This window comes from Geotrypetes seraphini, chromosome 3 (assembly GCF_902459505.1).
Source record: "Geotrypetes seraphini chromosome 3, aGeoSer1.1, whole genome shotgun sequence".
In the NCBI taxonomy this organism is placed as follows: domain Eukaryota; kingdom Metazoa; phylum Chordata; class Amphibia; order Gymnophiona; family Dermophiidae; genus Geotrypetes; species Geotrypetes seraphini.
This window is the reverse complement of record NC_047086.1, coordinates 327,094,561-327,108,392: the sequence shown is the minus strand read 5'-3', so window position 1 is coordinate 327,108,392 and position 13,832 is coordinate 327,094,561. Positions and strand designations below refer to the sequence as shown.

The 13,832-nt window shown below is 48.1% G+C and overlaps 1 protein-coding gene across 5 annotated transcripts in view; it reads right to left on the bottom strand.

Annotated features, from left to right (window-relative positions):
- KIZ (kizuna centrosomal protein) overlaps positions 1-13,832 on the bottom strand; it is a 214,758-nt gene that overhangs the window by 110,733 nt on the left and 90,193 nt on the right. For all 5 annotated transcript variants that reach the window (XM_033935767.1, XM_033935765.1, XM_033935766.1 and 2 more), the window contains 3 exons: positions 13,512-13,658; positions 11,863-12,013; positions 4,471-4,630 (listed from right to left, as the gene is read on the bottom strand). In XM_033935767.1, coding sequence (XP_033791658.1) covers positions 4,471-4,630; positions 11,863-12,013; positions 13,512-13,658 — 458 coding nt within the window. The remainder of the gene's footprint in view (positions 1-4,470; positions 4,631-11,862; positions 12,014-13,511; positions 13,659-13,832) is intronic.

The following is a 13,832-nucleotide window of genomic DNA, read 5'->3' as shown; positions in this document are numbered from 1 at the left end:
TACCCACAACCCACTAGATGCCTTTTACTTTGGCACATCCATCCTCCAGTTAATTATACTTAGCCCTTTGTTGCTAAAACAAATTTTTAACACTGAAAATTTTGTACACCATTGTGGTCATCATTCAATCTAAAATTTGACTATATTGCCAAAGAATAAATAGTAGGACCTGCATCACTCACATTAAACTGAACATCAAATTTTCATATTAAACTCAATAAATCATATCATCGTGGCTGGAAATATAACCCTTCTGAAAGAAGAGTTTAATGACTCTGAGAGAATGCTATTGGTGAGATAACTCCAAAGATAACTTACTAGAGCAATCCTTCCTTACTGGTTAATTATTTGGATATCTGCAACAACTTAAATGGAAACAACCAGGATGGAAACAACAGTAAGGGCAGACGGCTTGGAATCACTATGGGTTAAGCTATAAGGGGGAACTGGAGCAGACATCAAATTGGGACTGTACTATCGCCCACCTGGACAACCGGAAACTATTGACCAGGAACTGGAGGCTGAATTGAGGCAGGTATGCAAAAGCGGAAGTGTGGTGGTGATGGGGGACTTCAACTACTCCGGGATAGACTGGAGTATTGGACACTCAAACTGCATGAGGGAGACCAAATTCCTGGAGGCTACGAGGGACTGTTTCATGGAACAGCTGGTCACGGAACCAACACGGGGAGATGCCACTCTTGACCTAATCCTCAACGGGCTAGGGGGACCCGCAAAAGAGGTGGCGGTACTAGCGCCACTAGGAAACAGCGATCACAACATGATCCAATGCAAGTTAGAAAGTGGGTCATCAAAGGTGATAAGAACCACAATGACAGCACTCAATTTCAGAAAAGGGAATTACGATGCCATGAGGAAAATAGTGGGAAAGAAACTCAGCGGCAACTCAGGGAAGATGGAGACCGTAGAAAAAGCCTGGTCCCTATTCAAAGACACGGTGCAAGAAGCACAGAACCTGTACGTCTCCAGGTTCAGGAAAGGGTGCAAAAAGAATCGAAAAAAAAACCCAGTGTGGATAACAAATGCAGTGAAAAAGGCGATAAGTGACAAGAAAGCATCTTTCAGAAAATGGAAAAAGGACCAAACAAAGGACAACCAAAAGGAACACAAAAGACACCAAAGAGAATGTCACCGAGTGGTTAGGAAAGCAAAAAGAGAATATGAGGAGAGACTGGCGGGGGAAGCAACAAACTTCAAATCGTTCTTCAGGTACATAAAGGGGAAGCAACCGGCAAGGGAAGAAGTGGGACCGTTGGTTGATGGAGACAAGAAGGGAGTGGTAAAGGAGGAAAAAGAGATAGCTGACAGGTTAAATAAGTTCTTCTCGTTGGTCTTCACACGAGAGGACACATCCAATATTCCAGAACCCGAGGAGATCATAAATGGAAATCAGGATGAAAAGCTGGTACAACTAGAGGTAAGACAAGAGGATGTCCTCCAACAGATAGACAGACTAAAGAGCGACAAATCACCGGGTCCAGACGGCATCCACCCAAGGGTACTCAAAGAGCTAAGGAACGAAATAGCGGAACCACTTCGCCAAATATGTAACTTATCCTTAAAAACTGGGGAGATACCGGAGGACTGGAAAATAGCAAATGTCACGCCAATCTTTAAAAAGGGTTCAAGGGGTGACCCAGGAAACTACAGGCCGGTGAGCTTGACCTCGGTTCCGGGAAAGATGATGGAAGCCCTGATTAAGGACAGCATCTGTGAACACATAGAAAACAATGGACAGCTGAAGGGGAGCCAGCACGGCTTCTGCAAGGGAAGGTCGTGCCTCACAAACTTACTGTACTTCTTTGAGGGAATAAACAGTCAGATGGATAAAGGGGAATCCATAGACATCATTTACCTTGACTTCCAAAAAGCCTTCGACAAGGTACCCCACGAACGGCTGCTTAAGAAGCTGTGGAACCACGGGGTGCAAGGGGATGTCCACCGATGGATCAAAAACTGGCTGGCAGGCAGGAAACAGAGGGTTGGAGTAAAAGGCCACTACTCAGACTGGCTATGGGTCACGAGCGGAGTCCCGCAGGGGTCGGTGCTGGGACCGCTCCTGTTCAATATATTTATTAACGACCTGGAGGCGGGAACAAAATGTGAGGTTATAAAATTTGCGGATGACACCAAACTCTGCAGCAGGGTTAGGACCGCGAATGACTGCGAGGACCTGCAAATGGACCTAACGATACTGGAAGAGTGGGCAAAAAAGTGGCAAATGAGCTTTAACATAGAGAAATGCAAGGTTATGCATGTAGGGAAAAAGAACCCGATGTTCAGCTACAAAATGGGGGGATCACTGCTAGGGGTAAGTAACCTTGAAAGAGACCTGGGGGTGATGGTAGACACAACATTGAAGGCGTCGGCACAATGCGCGACGGCCTCAAGGAAAGCAAACCAAATGTTGGGTATCATTAAGAAGGGTATCACGGCCAGGACAAAGGAAGTCATCTTGCCACTGTATCGTGCAATGGTGCGCCCGCATCTGGAGTACTATGTCCAGTACTGGTCACCGTACCTCAAGAAGGACATGGCAGTACTTGAGGGAGTCCAGAGAAGAGCGACTAAACTGATAAAGGGTATGGAAAACTTCTCATATGCTGACAGACTGAAAAAGCTGGGGCTATTCTCCCTGGAAAAGCGGAGACTTAGAGGAGACATGATAGAAACCTTCAAAATTCTGAAAGGCATAGAAAAGGTAGACAGGGACAGATTCTTCACACTGTGGGGAACCACAAGTACAAGGGGGCACTCGGAGAAATTAAAAGGGGGCAAGTTTAGAACAAACGCTAGGAAGTTCTTTTTCACCCAGAGGGTGGTGGACACATGGAATACGCTTCCGGAGGATGTGATAGGCCAGAGCACATTACAGGGCTTCAAAGCAGGTTTGGATAGGTTCCTAGAGGATAAGGGGATTGAGGGGTACAGATAAGAGTTGAGGTAGGATATAGGAATAGTCAGGGACCATTGCACAGGTGATGGGCCTGGAGGGCCGCTGCGGGAGCGGACCGCTGGGCGGGATGGACCTCTGGTCTGACCCAGCGGAGGCTAATTCTTATGTTCTTATGATATGAAAACCAAATACTGTGCCCTGAGAGTTCGGAAAATATCATCTTTTTTATTTCTGGCTCTAACATTTCTTGATTAGATTTCAGTTCTAAGACCCCTTTCATTCTGAATGATTTTTTAGATTTTATCCTGTTTTGTATTAAAACGTATGCATCTTCTGTACTCTCTCTCTCTTAAAAAAAAAAAAAAATCACTTTACCCAGTTTCCCTCTTTCATGTTTTACATTAACTACCATTATATCTGCTTAGGATCATTACAGTGGTACCCAAATTCATGATAAATAGGAGAGGCCAAGGAGGGTCTTTCAAAATCTGTGTGTTAAAATCTGCTTAGGAACTAAATACAAACAAAAACCTGCACACTTATATAGTGCAATTCTATAACTCAGTATGTGCAGTTAACACATTAAATTGTGCCTTAATTGGCACTTACATGTGCAAATGCATTTGTACTTTTCTATAAGGAAGCATATAAATGCTCATCACTAAAGATCCGAATCCAGATTGTGAGCCCACCAGGACAGATAGGGAAAATGCTTGAAGTACTTGTATGTAACCGCTTTGAGTGTGGTTGTAAAGCTACAAAAAGGTGGAATACACGTCCTAATCCCTTCCCCCCACCATATGGTTTTGAATCCTATGCATTTATAAGTAAAAGCCAATAAGGTCAATGCTTTTCTTAAAAAGGGATTGAAAATTCCTTTCAGCAACTTATCTATTATGAGACTCAGCTAGAGTTTATGGGCTTTAAGAATCTGCCTCCTTGCCAGTCATTGATTCTACTTGGCTACTTTCACACTAATGGACCAGGGACTAGGCCCCAGGCCCAAAAACAGCCAGCCCTGCTTGGCAACAGACTACTCAAGTGTCCATACTTCTCCTAAATGACAATTGTAAAGCTGGGCAAACATAGCTAATGTATAGTGCTTGTTAACACCATTAAAGCATATTATTTTACTTCAGGCCTCATTTTATAAAATACATCCTGGTTACTAATAACATGCACTAACGTGATAAGCATACTTTAGTAACCCAGCTCTTAATCTTTCATGCTGGGTATTTAAGATAGCTATATAACTGTACAGTACAAGACAATAGTTTTAAGATATTTTGATACAAGACAACATTTCATATACAGAAAGAGAAACAAAATAACTTCTAAAATGACTTGTTGTCAAGACATTTCTTGTCACAATAAATCTCTAATGAAAACCAATATGAAAGTAAAGGGAACTTGTTATCTGATCAGCCAGATTTGTAATTCTACATATTTCAGTAATTGTTGGAATTTGCCCTACAAAGCACACCTTCACATAATAAGAAAAAGACAACTGTACCACCATTCTTGTTGAGGATAACTCTTTTATTAACAGTTACCTTGTTCTGTTGTTTTATTGCTGTTGAGGCACTGTGCCTGATTTTCTGGGGGGATTTCACAGTTGTCATTAAGGGTTGATGACAAACTGCACATTGATTCACTCCTATGAACAGGAAAATCATTCTTTTCTTCCAGGGCCCTCTTTAACAATGCTTTAGTCTACAACATTTAAGAAAGAAAAAATGTAGTAAAATGTTATAATAATAACAGAAAGGCAGCTCTGGTTTTTTGATATATGCAATTTGGAACTGAAAGCTATACGGTAATATGTCAAGTTTCCAAAACACAAAAGTCTGCAATAGGATTGTCCAAAACAACCATGATGAACTCATAGCCAATCAAGTTTTCAGGCTTTAATAATATAAGGACAGCTCTGTTTCTTCTGATTTATACACAATGAAGATGCAGGACATAAAGCACAGTTACTTACCGTAACAGGTGTTATCCAGGGACAGCAGGCATATATTCTCACATGTGGGTGACGTCATCTACGGAGCCCCGGCGCGGACAGCTTTTCAAGCAAACTTGATTGAAGTTTCAAGTTTGCACACTGCACCACGCATGTGCGTGCCTTCTCGCCCACTAGAGGGCGCGTACCACCTCGTGGTCCTCAGTTCCATAACTAGCAAGGAAGCCATCCCCGGGGAGGCGGGCGGGTTGTGAGAATATATGCCTGCTGTCCCTGGATAACACCTGTTACGGTAAGTAACTGTGCTTTATCCCAGGACAAGCAGGCATGATATTCTCACATGTGGGTGACCTCCAAGCCAACCAAAGAAGGGCAGGTGGGAGGATGGCAATTTAGGAAAACAGATTTCGCAAAACTGACTGGCCAAACCTGCCGTCACTCCTGGATAGGGTGTCCAGACAGTAATGAGAGGTGAATGTATGAACCGAAGACCAAGTGGCAGCCTTACATATGTCCTCCATCGGAGTGGATCGGAGGAAGGCTATCGAGGCTGCCATTGCTCGGACCTTGTGCCCCGTGACTCGACCCGGGGGAGGAAGGCCAGCCTGAGCGTAGCAAAAGGAAATGCAAGCGGCCAACCAGTTGGACAGAGTGCGCTTGGAAACTGGGTGCCCTAATCGATTGGGATCGAAGGACAAAAATAATTGAGGAACCTTCCGATGAGACCTGGTGCGTTGAAGGTAAAATGCCAACGCCCTCTTACAGTCGAGCGTGTGAAGCGCCGTCTCGCCAGGGTGGGAGTGGGGCTTCGGGAAGAACACAGGAAGGACAATGGACTGATTGAGGTGGAAGTCAGAAACCACTTTAGGTAAAAACTTAGGGTGGGTGCGGAGAACCACCTTGTCGTGATGAAAGACAGTGAAAGGAGGGTCCGCAACCAAGGCTTGCAGCTCCCCAATCCGCCTGGCGGAGGTGAGGGCGATCAGAAACACCGCCTTCCAAGTCAGAAATTTCAAGAGGGACTTGTTGAGTGGCTCAAAAGGGGGTTTCATCAGTTGAGCCAGGACCACATTCAAATTCCATACGACAGACGGAGGTTTAAGAGGGGGACAAACCCTGAGTAACCCTTTCATGAAGCGTGTCACCAAGGGGTGGAGGGACAGAGGGCGTCCATCCAGAGGTTGGTGGAAGGCAGAAATCGCACTGAGATGAACTCGCACCGAAGTGGTTTTCAAGCCCGAGCGTGACAGATGGAATAAATAGTCCAACACCGAGGATATCGGAGCTGATATCGGGTCCAGGTGAAGGGACGTACACCAGGTGGAGAACCTGGTCCATTTCTGCGCATAGCAAAGCCTCGTCGAGATCTTGCGGGAGGCTTCCAACACCTCCCTCACCGATTGAGACAGGTCCGGAGGAGTCAGGGCACAAGAAACCAAGCTGTCAGGTGCAATGACTGTAGGTTGGGATGTAACATGGATCCTTGACTCTGAGATAGCAGAGAAGGAGAGACAGGCAGTGGAAGAGGTTCTCTGGCACTGAGCTGGAGCAGCAGGGAGAACCAGTGCTGACGCGGCCACCGAGGCGCTATGAGAATCATCGTGGCCGTGGACGATTTTAGGTGTACTAACGTTCGCATGATCAGAGGGAACGGAGGGAATGCATACAGGAACCTCCCTTCCCAATCGAGGAGGAAGGCATCCGCTTCCAGACGGTCCCGCGAGTACATTCGAGAACAATATAGTGGTAGTTTGTGTGTCTCCGGAGAGGCAAACAGATCCACCTGTGGCGTTCCCCAGCGAGCGAAGACCTCGCGCAGAACTGCTGAGTGTAGGGTCCACTCGTGCGGTTGCAGGAGTCGACTGAGTTTGTCCGCCAGGCAATTCCGTTCTCCTTGGATGTAGACCGCCCTGAGGAAAATGTTCCGGGAGGCCGCCCACTCCCAAAGGCGAAGAGCCTCGGAGCAGAGGGGCCAAGACCCCGTTCCCCCCTGTTTGTTCACATAGTACATTGCCACCTGATTGTCCGTACGGACGAGGACCACCTGGTCCTGCAATATGTGAACGAAGGCTCGAAGTGCTAGGAAGATGGCCCGCAGTTCTAGCACGTTGATGTGACACCGACGGTCTTCTGCCGACCACAGGCCCTGCGTGCGGAGACCGTCGAGGTGGGCTCCCCACGCGTACTCCGAGGAGTCCGTGGTCAGGACCTTGCGGGAGGGCGGAGTGCGAAACAGTAGCCCCCTGGACAGATTTGAAGAGTCTGTCCACCAAAGTAGCGATTTCCGCAAAGGCGGAGTCACTGAAATGAGGCGAGACACCGGGTCGCACTCCTGACGCCACTGGGACGCGAGGGTCCACTGAGGGATCCTCAGATGTAGCCTCGCAAGCGGCGTGACATGTACCGTCGAGGCCATATGGCCCAGTAGCATCATCATGTGCTTGGCCGACACTCTCGATAGTTGAGAGACCTGGCGGCTCATCCGTACCAAGGCTTCCAGCCGCTGGGTCGGCAGGTAGGAGCGCAGGCGCACCGTGTCCAGCACCGCACCTATGAATTGAAGAGACTGGGACGGTCTCAACTGAGACTTTGGAAAGTTTATCTCGAACCCGAGGGTTTGCAGGAAGGCAATCGACTGTCGGGTCGCTGAGATAACCCCCTCCCTGGTCGGGGCTTTGATGAGCCAATCGTCCAGGTAAGGGAACACATGCAGTCCACGTGACCTCAGGGCTGCCGCAACCACCACCATGCACTTCGTGAATACTCGTGGGGACGCGGCCAGGCCGAAGGGCAGTACCCTGTACTGGAGGTGGAGGTCCCCCACCTGGAATCGTAAGAATCTTCGGCAGGTGGGGTGCACCGGAACGTGGGTGTATGCTTCCTTCAGGTCGAGGGAGCACATCCAGTCCCCTTCCTCCAAGAGAGGATACAAAACCGGGAGAGATAGCATTCGAAACTTCTCCCGGGCCAGGAATTTGTTGAGCTTCCTGAGGTCCAGTATGGGGCGCAGGTCCCCGGTCTTTTTTGGGACCAAAAAGTAGCGGGAGTAAAACCCCGTACCTCGCTGGTCCTTGGGGACCGGCTCGACCGCCCGAAGCTTCAAGAGGGCTTTGGCTTCGGTTATAAGGGTCGGTAACTGCGAACGGTTGCAGGGGACTAAACTTGGGGGACTGTCCGGCGGCGAGGACACAAAGTTGAGCGAGTAGCCCTCGGAGACGATCCGGAGCACCCAAGCGTCTGAGGTAATCCCGGTCCATGCCTCCCGGAAGGACCGAAGACGGCCCCCGATAGGAAGGGGTTCCTGTGAGAGTGCGGAGGGGAACCCGCCCCGTCCGCTCAGCCCGTCAAAAGGAAGGCGCGGGCTTAGAAGGGCCCTGCGCCGGGGTTTGGGTTTGTCCCCCTCTGCCCCGCTGAGACGGACGTCTCGGAGGCGGTCTCGAGAAAGCCGGGGTCGATTTCTGAGGGTATCGGCGCGGCGGAGGCCGGAAGGGTTTCTGCGGCGGGGGCCTAGGTTTGGGGCGGACCAGGGATGCTAGAGAGCGCTCCTGCTCCGACAACCGCTTGGTCGCCGCATCCAATGACTCGTCAAATAATTCGGACCCCACACAAGGCAAGTCTGCAAGACGTTCCTGCAGGTTTGGGTCCATGTCGAGGGTGCGAAGCCAGGCCAAGCGGCGCATGGCCACTGCGAGGGCCGACACCCTCGAAACCAGCTCAAAGGTGTCGTACACTGCATGGAAAAGGTACAACCGCAATTGAGACAGGTTGGACATAAACTTATCGAATCCTGCTCTTTGGGAGTCCGGTAACGAGTTTCGATATTGAGGAAGATCCTTCACCATACCCCGCAAATAGGAGGAGAAGGTGAAGGCGTAATTTAGAACCCTGGTGGCCATCAGGGAATTTGAATAGAGGCGACGGCCAAACTTGTCCAGGGTCCGCCCTTCCCTGCCTGGTGGAACCGTCGCAGAAACCCGTGAGGGCTGTGATTTTTTAAGAGCTGACTCCACCAGAAGAGACTGGTGTGAGAGCTGCGCCTTATCGAACCCTTTAGGAGGAATCGTTCTATACTTCGATTCCATTTTTGAGGGTACAGACGTGACTGTAAGAGGGTTTGACAAGTTCTTCAGCCAGGTCTGCAGAAGGACGCTGTTGAGAGGGAGTCTAGGCACCTCTCTAGGAGGAGTGGGGAGGTCCTGTTCCTCCAAAAATTCTTTGGAATACCGAGAACATACCATCTGGTCAATCCCCAGGGCTTGGGCCATGTCCTGAACGAAGGATGAAAATGAGGACGGCCTAGCCTGGGGAGACGGGGTTCTCGACCGCCCCACCGAGGAGAGGGGGGAGGCCTCATGGGAATAATGAGGATCCCTAACAGATCCCGAATCCCAGGATCCCCTCTCGAGGGCCCTCGAGGGGGAAGGGGAAGTTGTCCTCCTCGCAGAACCCTTGGGTGAGGACCCCGGGGTTCGTGGGACACTTTCCCGTTTCCTCGGCGAGGCGGCCCGGGGAGACTTCCCACGAGGTGAGCGGAGGAGCCTCGGATTGTTGAGGCGCAACTCCGACACCTGCAGCGCCTCGCCCCTGAACGACGAGGAGCGGTCGCGCCGAGGCGAGCCTCGAGGTCGCTTAGACTTCCTTGATCGACGCCCCGTCCGAGGTCGCGTCGAGGGCGAGGCGTGTCTGGAAGACCCGGAGGAAGAGGAGGAAAGACGGCGCACTCTGCGCGACTTTTCTTTGGGCCTTACACTCCGCTCAGGGGGTTCCCCCGAGGTCGAGGTCCGGGGCGGGGCCGAGACCGAGGTGAACGGGGTCACTGTACCCGAGACCGAGGTCGCCGAGGCCTCTGAGACCGAAGGCGCCCCGGCCGAGGTCGAGGCCGCCGGGACCGCAGCACGCTGCAACACTTCCAGGGCTCCCGATAGCTCCGATGAGATCAGAGCTCGGAGGAGATCCTGGAAGGCCGGAATCCCCACGAAGGTGGGGAGTTCCGAGTCCGGGGCACACTCCCTGGAGGGCGACCTCGGTCTCGAGTATTCCCTCGGGGTGTGCGGAGTCGAGGTCCGATGCGGGGCCGGGGTCGACCCACCCGCCTTGGCCTGACTCGAGGATGGCTTCTTTGCTGAAGGGGATGGAACAGAGGACTTACCCGAAGCTTGCTTCACTGCCGACGCCTTCGAGGATGAGGGTCGGGGCGAGGCCGAGGCCCCTGAGGACGCCGAGGCCGAGGTCAAGGCCGGGGCCGAAGCCGGGGCCGACGTCGAGGCCTTAGGCGGCGCGTCGACGGCGAACAATTCCGCCATTCTGGCCTTGCGGCGACGTAGGGCCCTGTTTTGGAAGGTAGAGCAGCGATCACACGACTCTGTCGGATGTTCGGGCCCAAGACAGACAATGCACCACCGGTGAGGGTCAGTGATGGAAAGCAACCTCTCGCACCGGCTGCACTTTTTGAATCCCGTAACAGGACGGGACATCCACGAAGAAAAAGAAGAAGGCCGGGAACGTACCGACGTCCCCGGCCACGGCTTCCGGGAGCCCCCGGAGCCAGACGAAAACGAAATACTTTTTTTTTTTTTTTTTTTTTTGAAAAGAACCGAAAAGAAAAACAGCACCGCGAACTAATTCGATGGAAAAACAAACTAAACGCGGCAGCTAGAAGGCAAAAACGCTGGAGCTCAGATCCACAGGGCTTTCTTGCTCCGCGGAAAAATTTGAACTGAGGACCACGAGGTGGTACGCGCCCTCTAGTGGGCGAGAAGGCACGCACATGCGTGGTGCAGTGTGCAAACTTGAAACTTCAATCAAGTTTGCTTGAAAAGCTGTCCGCGCCGGGGCTCCGTAGATGACGTCACCCACATGTGAGAATATCATGCCTGCTTGTCCTGGGATAAATTTGTATATATGTGGTCCTCAATATATGTAGATTTATCTCATGGATATTCAGTATGGATATCCTGAAAACCCAACTGATCATGAGTTTACCAGAAAAGGTCTGAAAAGCCCTGATCTACAATGATGTAATATAAAATTCTTTAATATCATTAAATTACTGCAACTCTTAAACAAGGAAAGAAAACTAAAATTTTATTATTAAAATATTTCAATTAGCGGAATATATCAAGAAAAGATAGCATCTCAAGCCAGATGTTTATACCCACGCGCCTTAGGCCCCACCAGTAGGCGGAGCTTTGGGACGGATGGGCCAATCCGGCCTCATTCCGTTGTTGGCTGCCTGCCGGACAGGCGGGTTTGGTTCCCGTCTGTCCGGCCAACTACAGAAAGGTACGGGGAAGGGGGGTGGGGGTGTCGTGGGGGTCGGCCAGGGGGGGCGCGGGTCGGCTGGGGGGGGCAGTCGGAGGTTCTTGGGGGGGGCGGTCGTTGGAGGGAGGGGGGTTTGCGTCGAGGGCAGGAGGGCCTGGGATCCCTCCTGCCCGTAATGTAGTGCGGGATGGGGGTAGGGGGTCGCCGTGGCCAAGAGGGTTTGGGCTCCCTCCTGGCCCGAACAACTAGCGGGGGGGAGGGGTCGCCAGGGCCAGGAGGACTTGGGCTCCCTCCTGGCCTGATATTGTCAGGGAGTTGGGGAGTCGGCGGGGCAAGAGGGCTTGGGTTCCCTTTTGCCCCGATCGTGTCGGGGGTGCCGCGGTTGGCTGGGGCAAGAGGGCTTGAGCTCCCTCTTGCCCCGATCGTGTCGGGACTGCCAAGAGGAAGCAGCAGGACACCGGTAGGAGCTTCTACATGATGGGGGTGGTCGGGAGGCTGTGGGGGTGCTTGCCAAATAGTGCCTTATTTTCGGGGGGGGCCTTATATTTCCCAGGTGGGGAAAAAAAGGGGGGTGTCTTACTAAAGGAGGAGGTCCTATAATGGGGGAAACACGGTATGTAAACTGGAAATGTACTACTCAAAAGATTTTAAGATGTAATCAAACACTACAAAAATTAGTTTAAGGGTATTTGGTAATCACTAAATCACCATGTTGTCTAACCTTGCAGTTTTCTTGATTGTCAGGTACCATCAACAAGGATCCAAAAATCTTTGAAATAACATCCTTGGACAAAATATTACACTCTTTCAAGAAGACAACATGCTTGCATAATCGCTCCCAAAGAATAGAAAAATCTGTCTGTGAGTTAGACCTGCAAAATAGAAAAACATACAGAAAAACACACGATGTACACATATATGCCCTGAGGACAGCAATGCAATACATTATACTCGGTCTCTTCTGATAAATTGTGCAGAGAAAACCAAAATTATGCACAGAATAAAACAAAAATTATACTAAATTAATTATCTCTCCCTTTTATTAAATTGCGTTAAGCTTTTTTATCGCCAGCCACAGTAGTAAAAGTTCAGACACTCACAGAATTCCTATGAGTGTCGGAGCTAATACCACAGGGTAGGCAAAATTTTCAAAAAAAATAATTTATGCAGTAGGTTCATACTGCCAGCCACATAAGTCCTCCTGAACATTGGATACAGATGTTTAATGCAGGTAGACCTGATCTTTAAGTTACGTAATATCATGAGTCCCATTCATAACAAATTATGTTTCTAACATTTTTATTATGAAGATAACTTTATACAGTAGACTTGATAGCTATAACCAATACTGTCAAAATGTAATTTTGTAGGACACAGTAGCAGTTTATTATAATTAATACTTGTTATATATGCGACATAACGAGTTCCACCAGAAAGCGTAATTGAGTCTGGTGTAATCTTTCCAATTTCTGGTGATATGTTGAATGGCAACTCCTGTCATTATTAATAAAAGTTTATTGTTACTAGATGAAATTTGACTTTTTATTCTCATGGATGTCCCAAATAGAATTTTATCATAGGATAGAGCTACATGGTTTTCTAATAAAGAATTGACTTGAGACCAAATTGAATTCCAAAAGGCCATGATGCAGGGACAAAAATATATTAAATGATCTAGGGTTACAGTGCCAAGATTACAGTACAAAATGGAAAGAATAATTGCCATACAAAAAGGGAACTATAACAATTTTTAAAAGATTTGGGGGCCATTGATAACATATTGTAATGATTAGACACCTTTTTACTCTACAAGTATAATTATAATTTTGGGAAAGGGGGGATATATAGTTATATTATTGGATAAATCAATGTTTTTTTCAATTTATTATATGTGAGAAATGTTTGTTTTATAATATTTGTGGAAAGGGTGGGTGGGAAAGGGAATTAATTTATATACTGTAGATGATACTAGGAAAGAATTTCAAGTGATGTGTATGATTCAATTGATGAATTATTGTACACTTAATGTAAGATAAAAAAAAATGAATAAAGAATTGGAAAAAAAAATACTTGTTATAGAAGGATATGATACAGAGGCAGAAAACATTTAGATATGTTATTGTTTGTCTTTTCTCTACAGTGCATTCAGAGATTCGTATATTTTTATAGAATGAATATGGTCATTTATGGATTGAGTCTTGCTTTTTTTATGTGTGTGTTGACCTGGCCTTATAACTAAAACCTGATTGTTTTGTTCTTATATTAATTTAAATGTGTTTAATTTGTGGTTCTATGATGTTACTTGTATTTAGACAGGCTCAAAAGTAAAAATAAATGAATAAAATTGTCATAGTATTAGTTCTATGATACCTCACATGCTTTTCATCTTTGGCTCCACTGCTGTCATTATAAATATCCTCAGGTAAAAGGCATCCATAGAACATACTCTGGTGAAGGACAACAGTAGAATATGTCTCAAGGTCGTCTTCTTTCAAAGTCTCAGTACGATTACAAAGACTGTAAAATAACACAGGTGATACATAAGATTTCAGTAACAGATTTAAAAAGACAGGTGAAATAAGCTTGAAAGCAGAACCAAAATTTTTTTCACAATGAATTACTATCACCTAAAGTAAGAAACTTTAAAATGTAAATGCTACAACATACTCAAGTATCTCTTCAATGTATGTC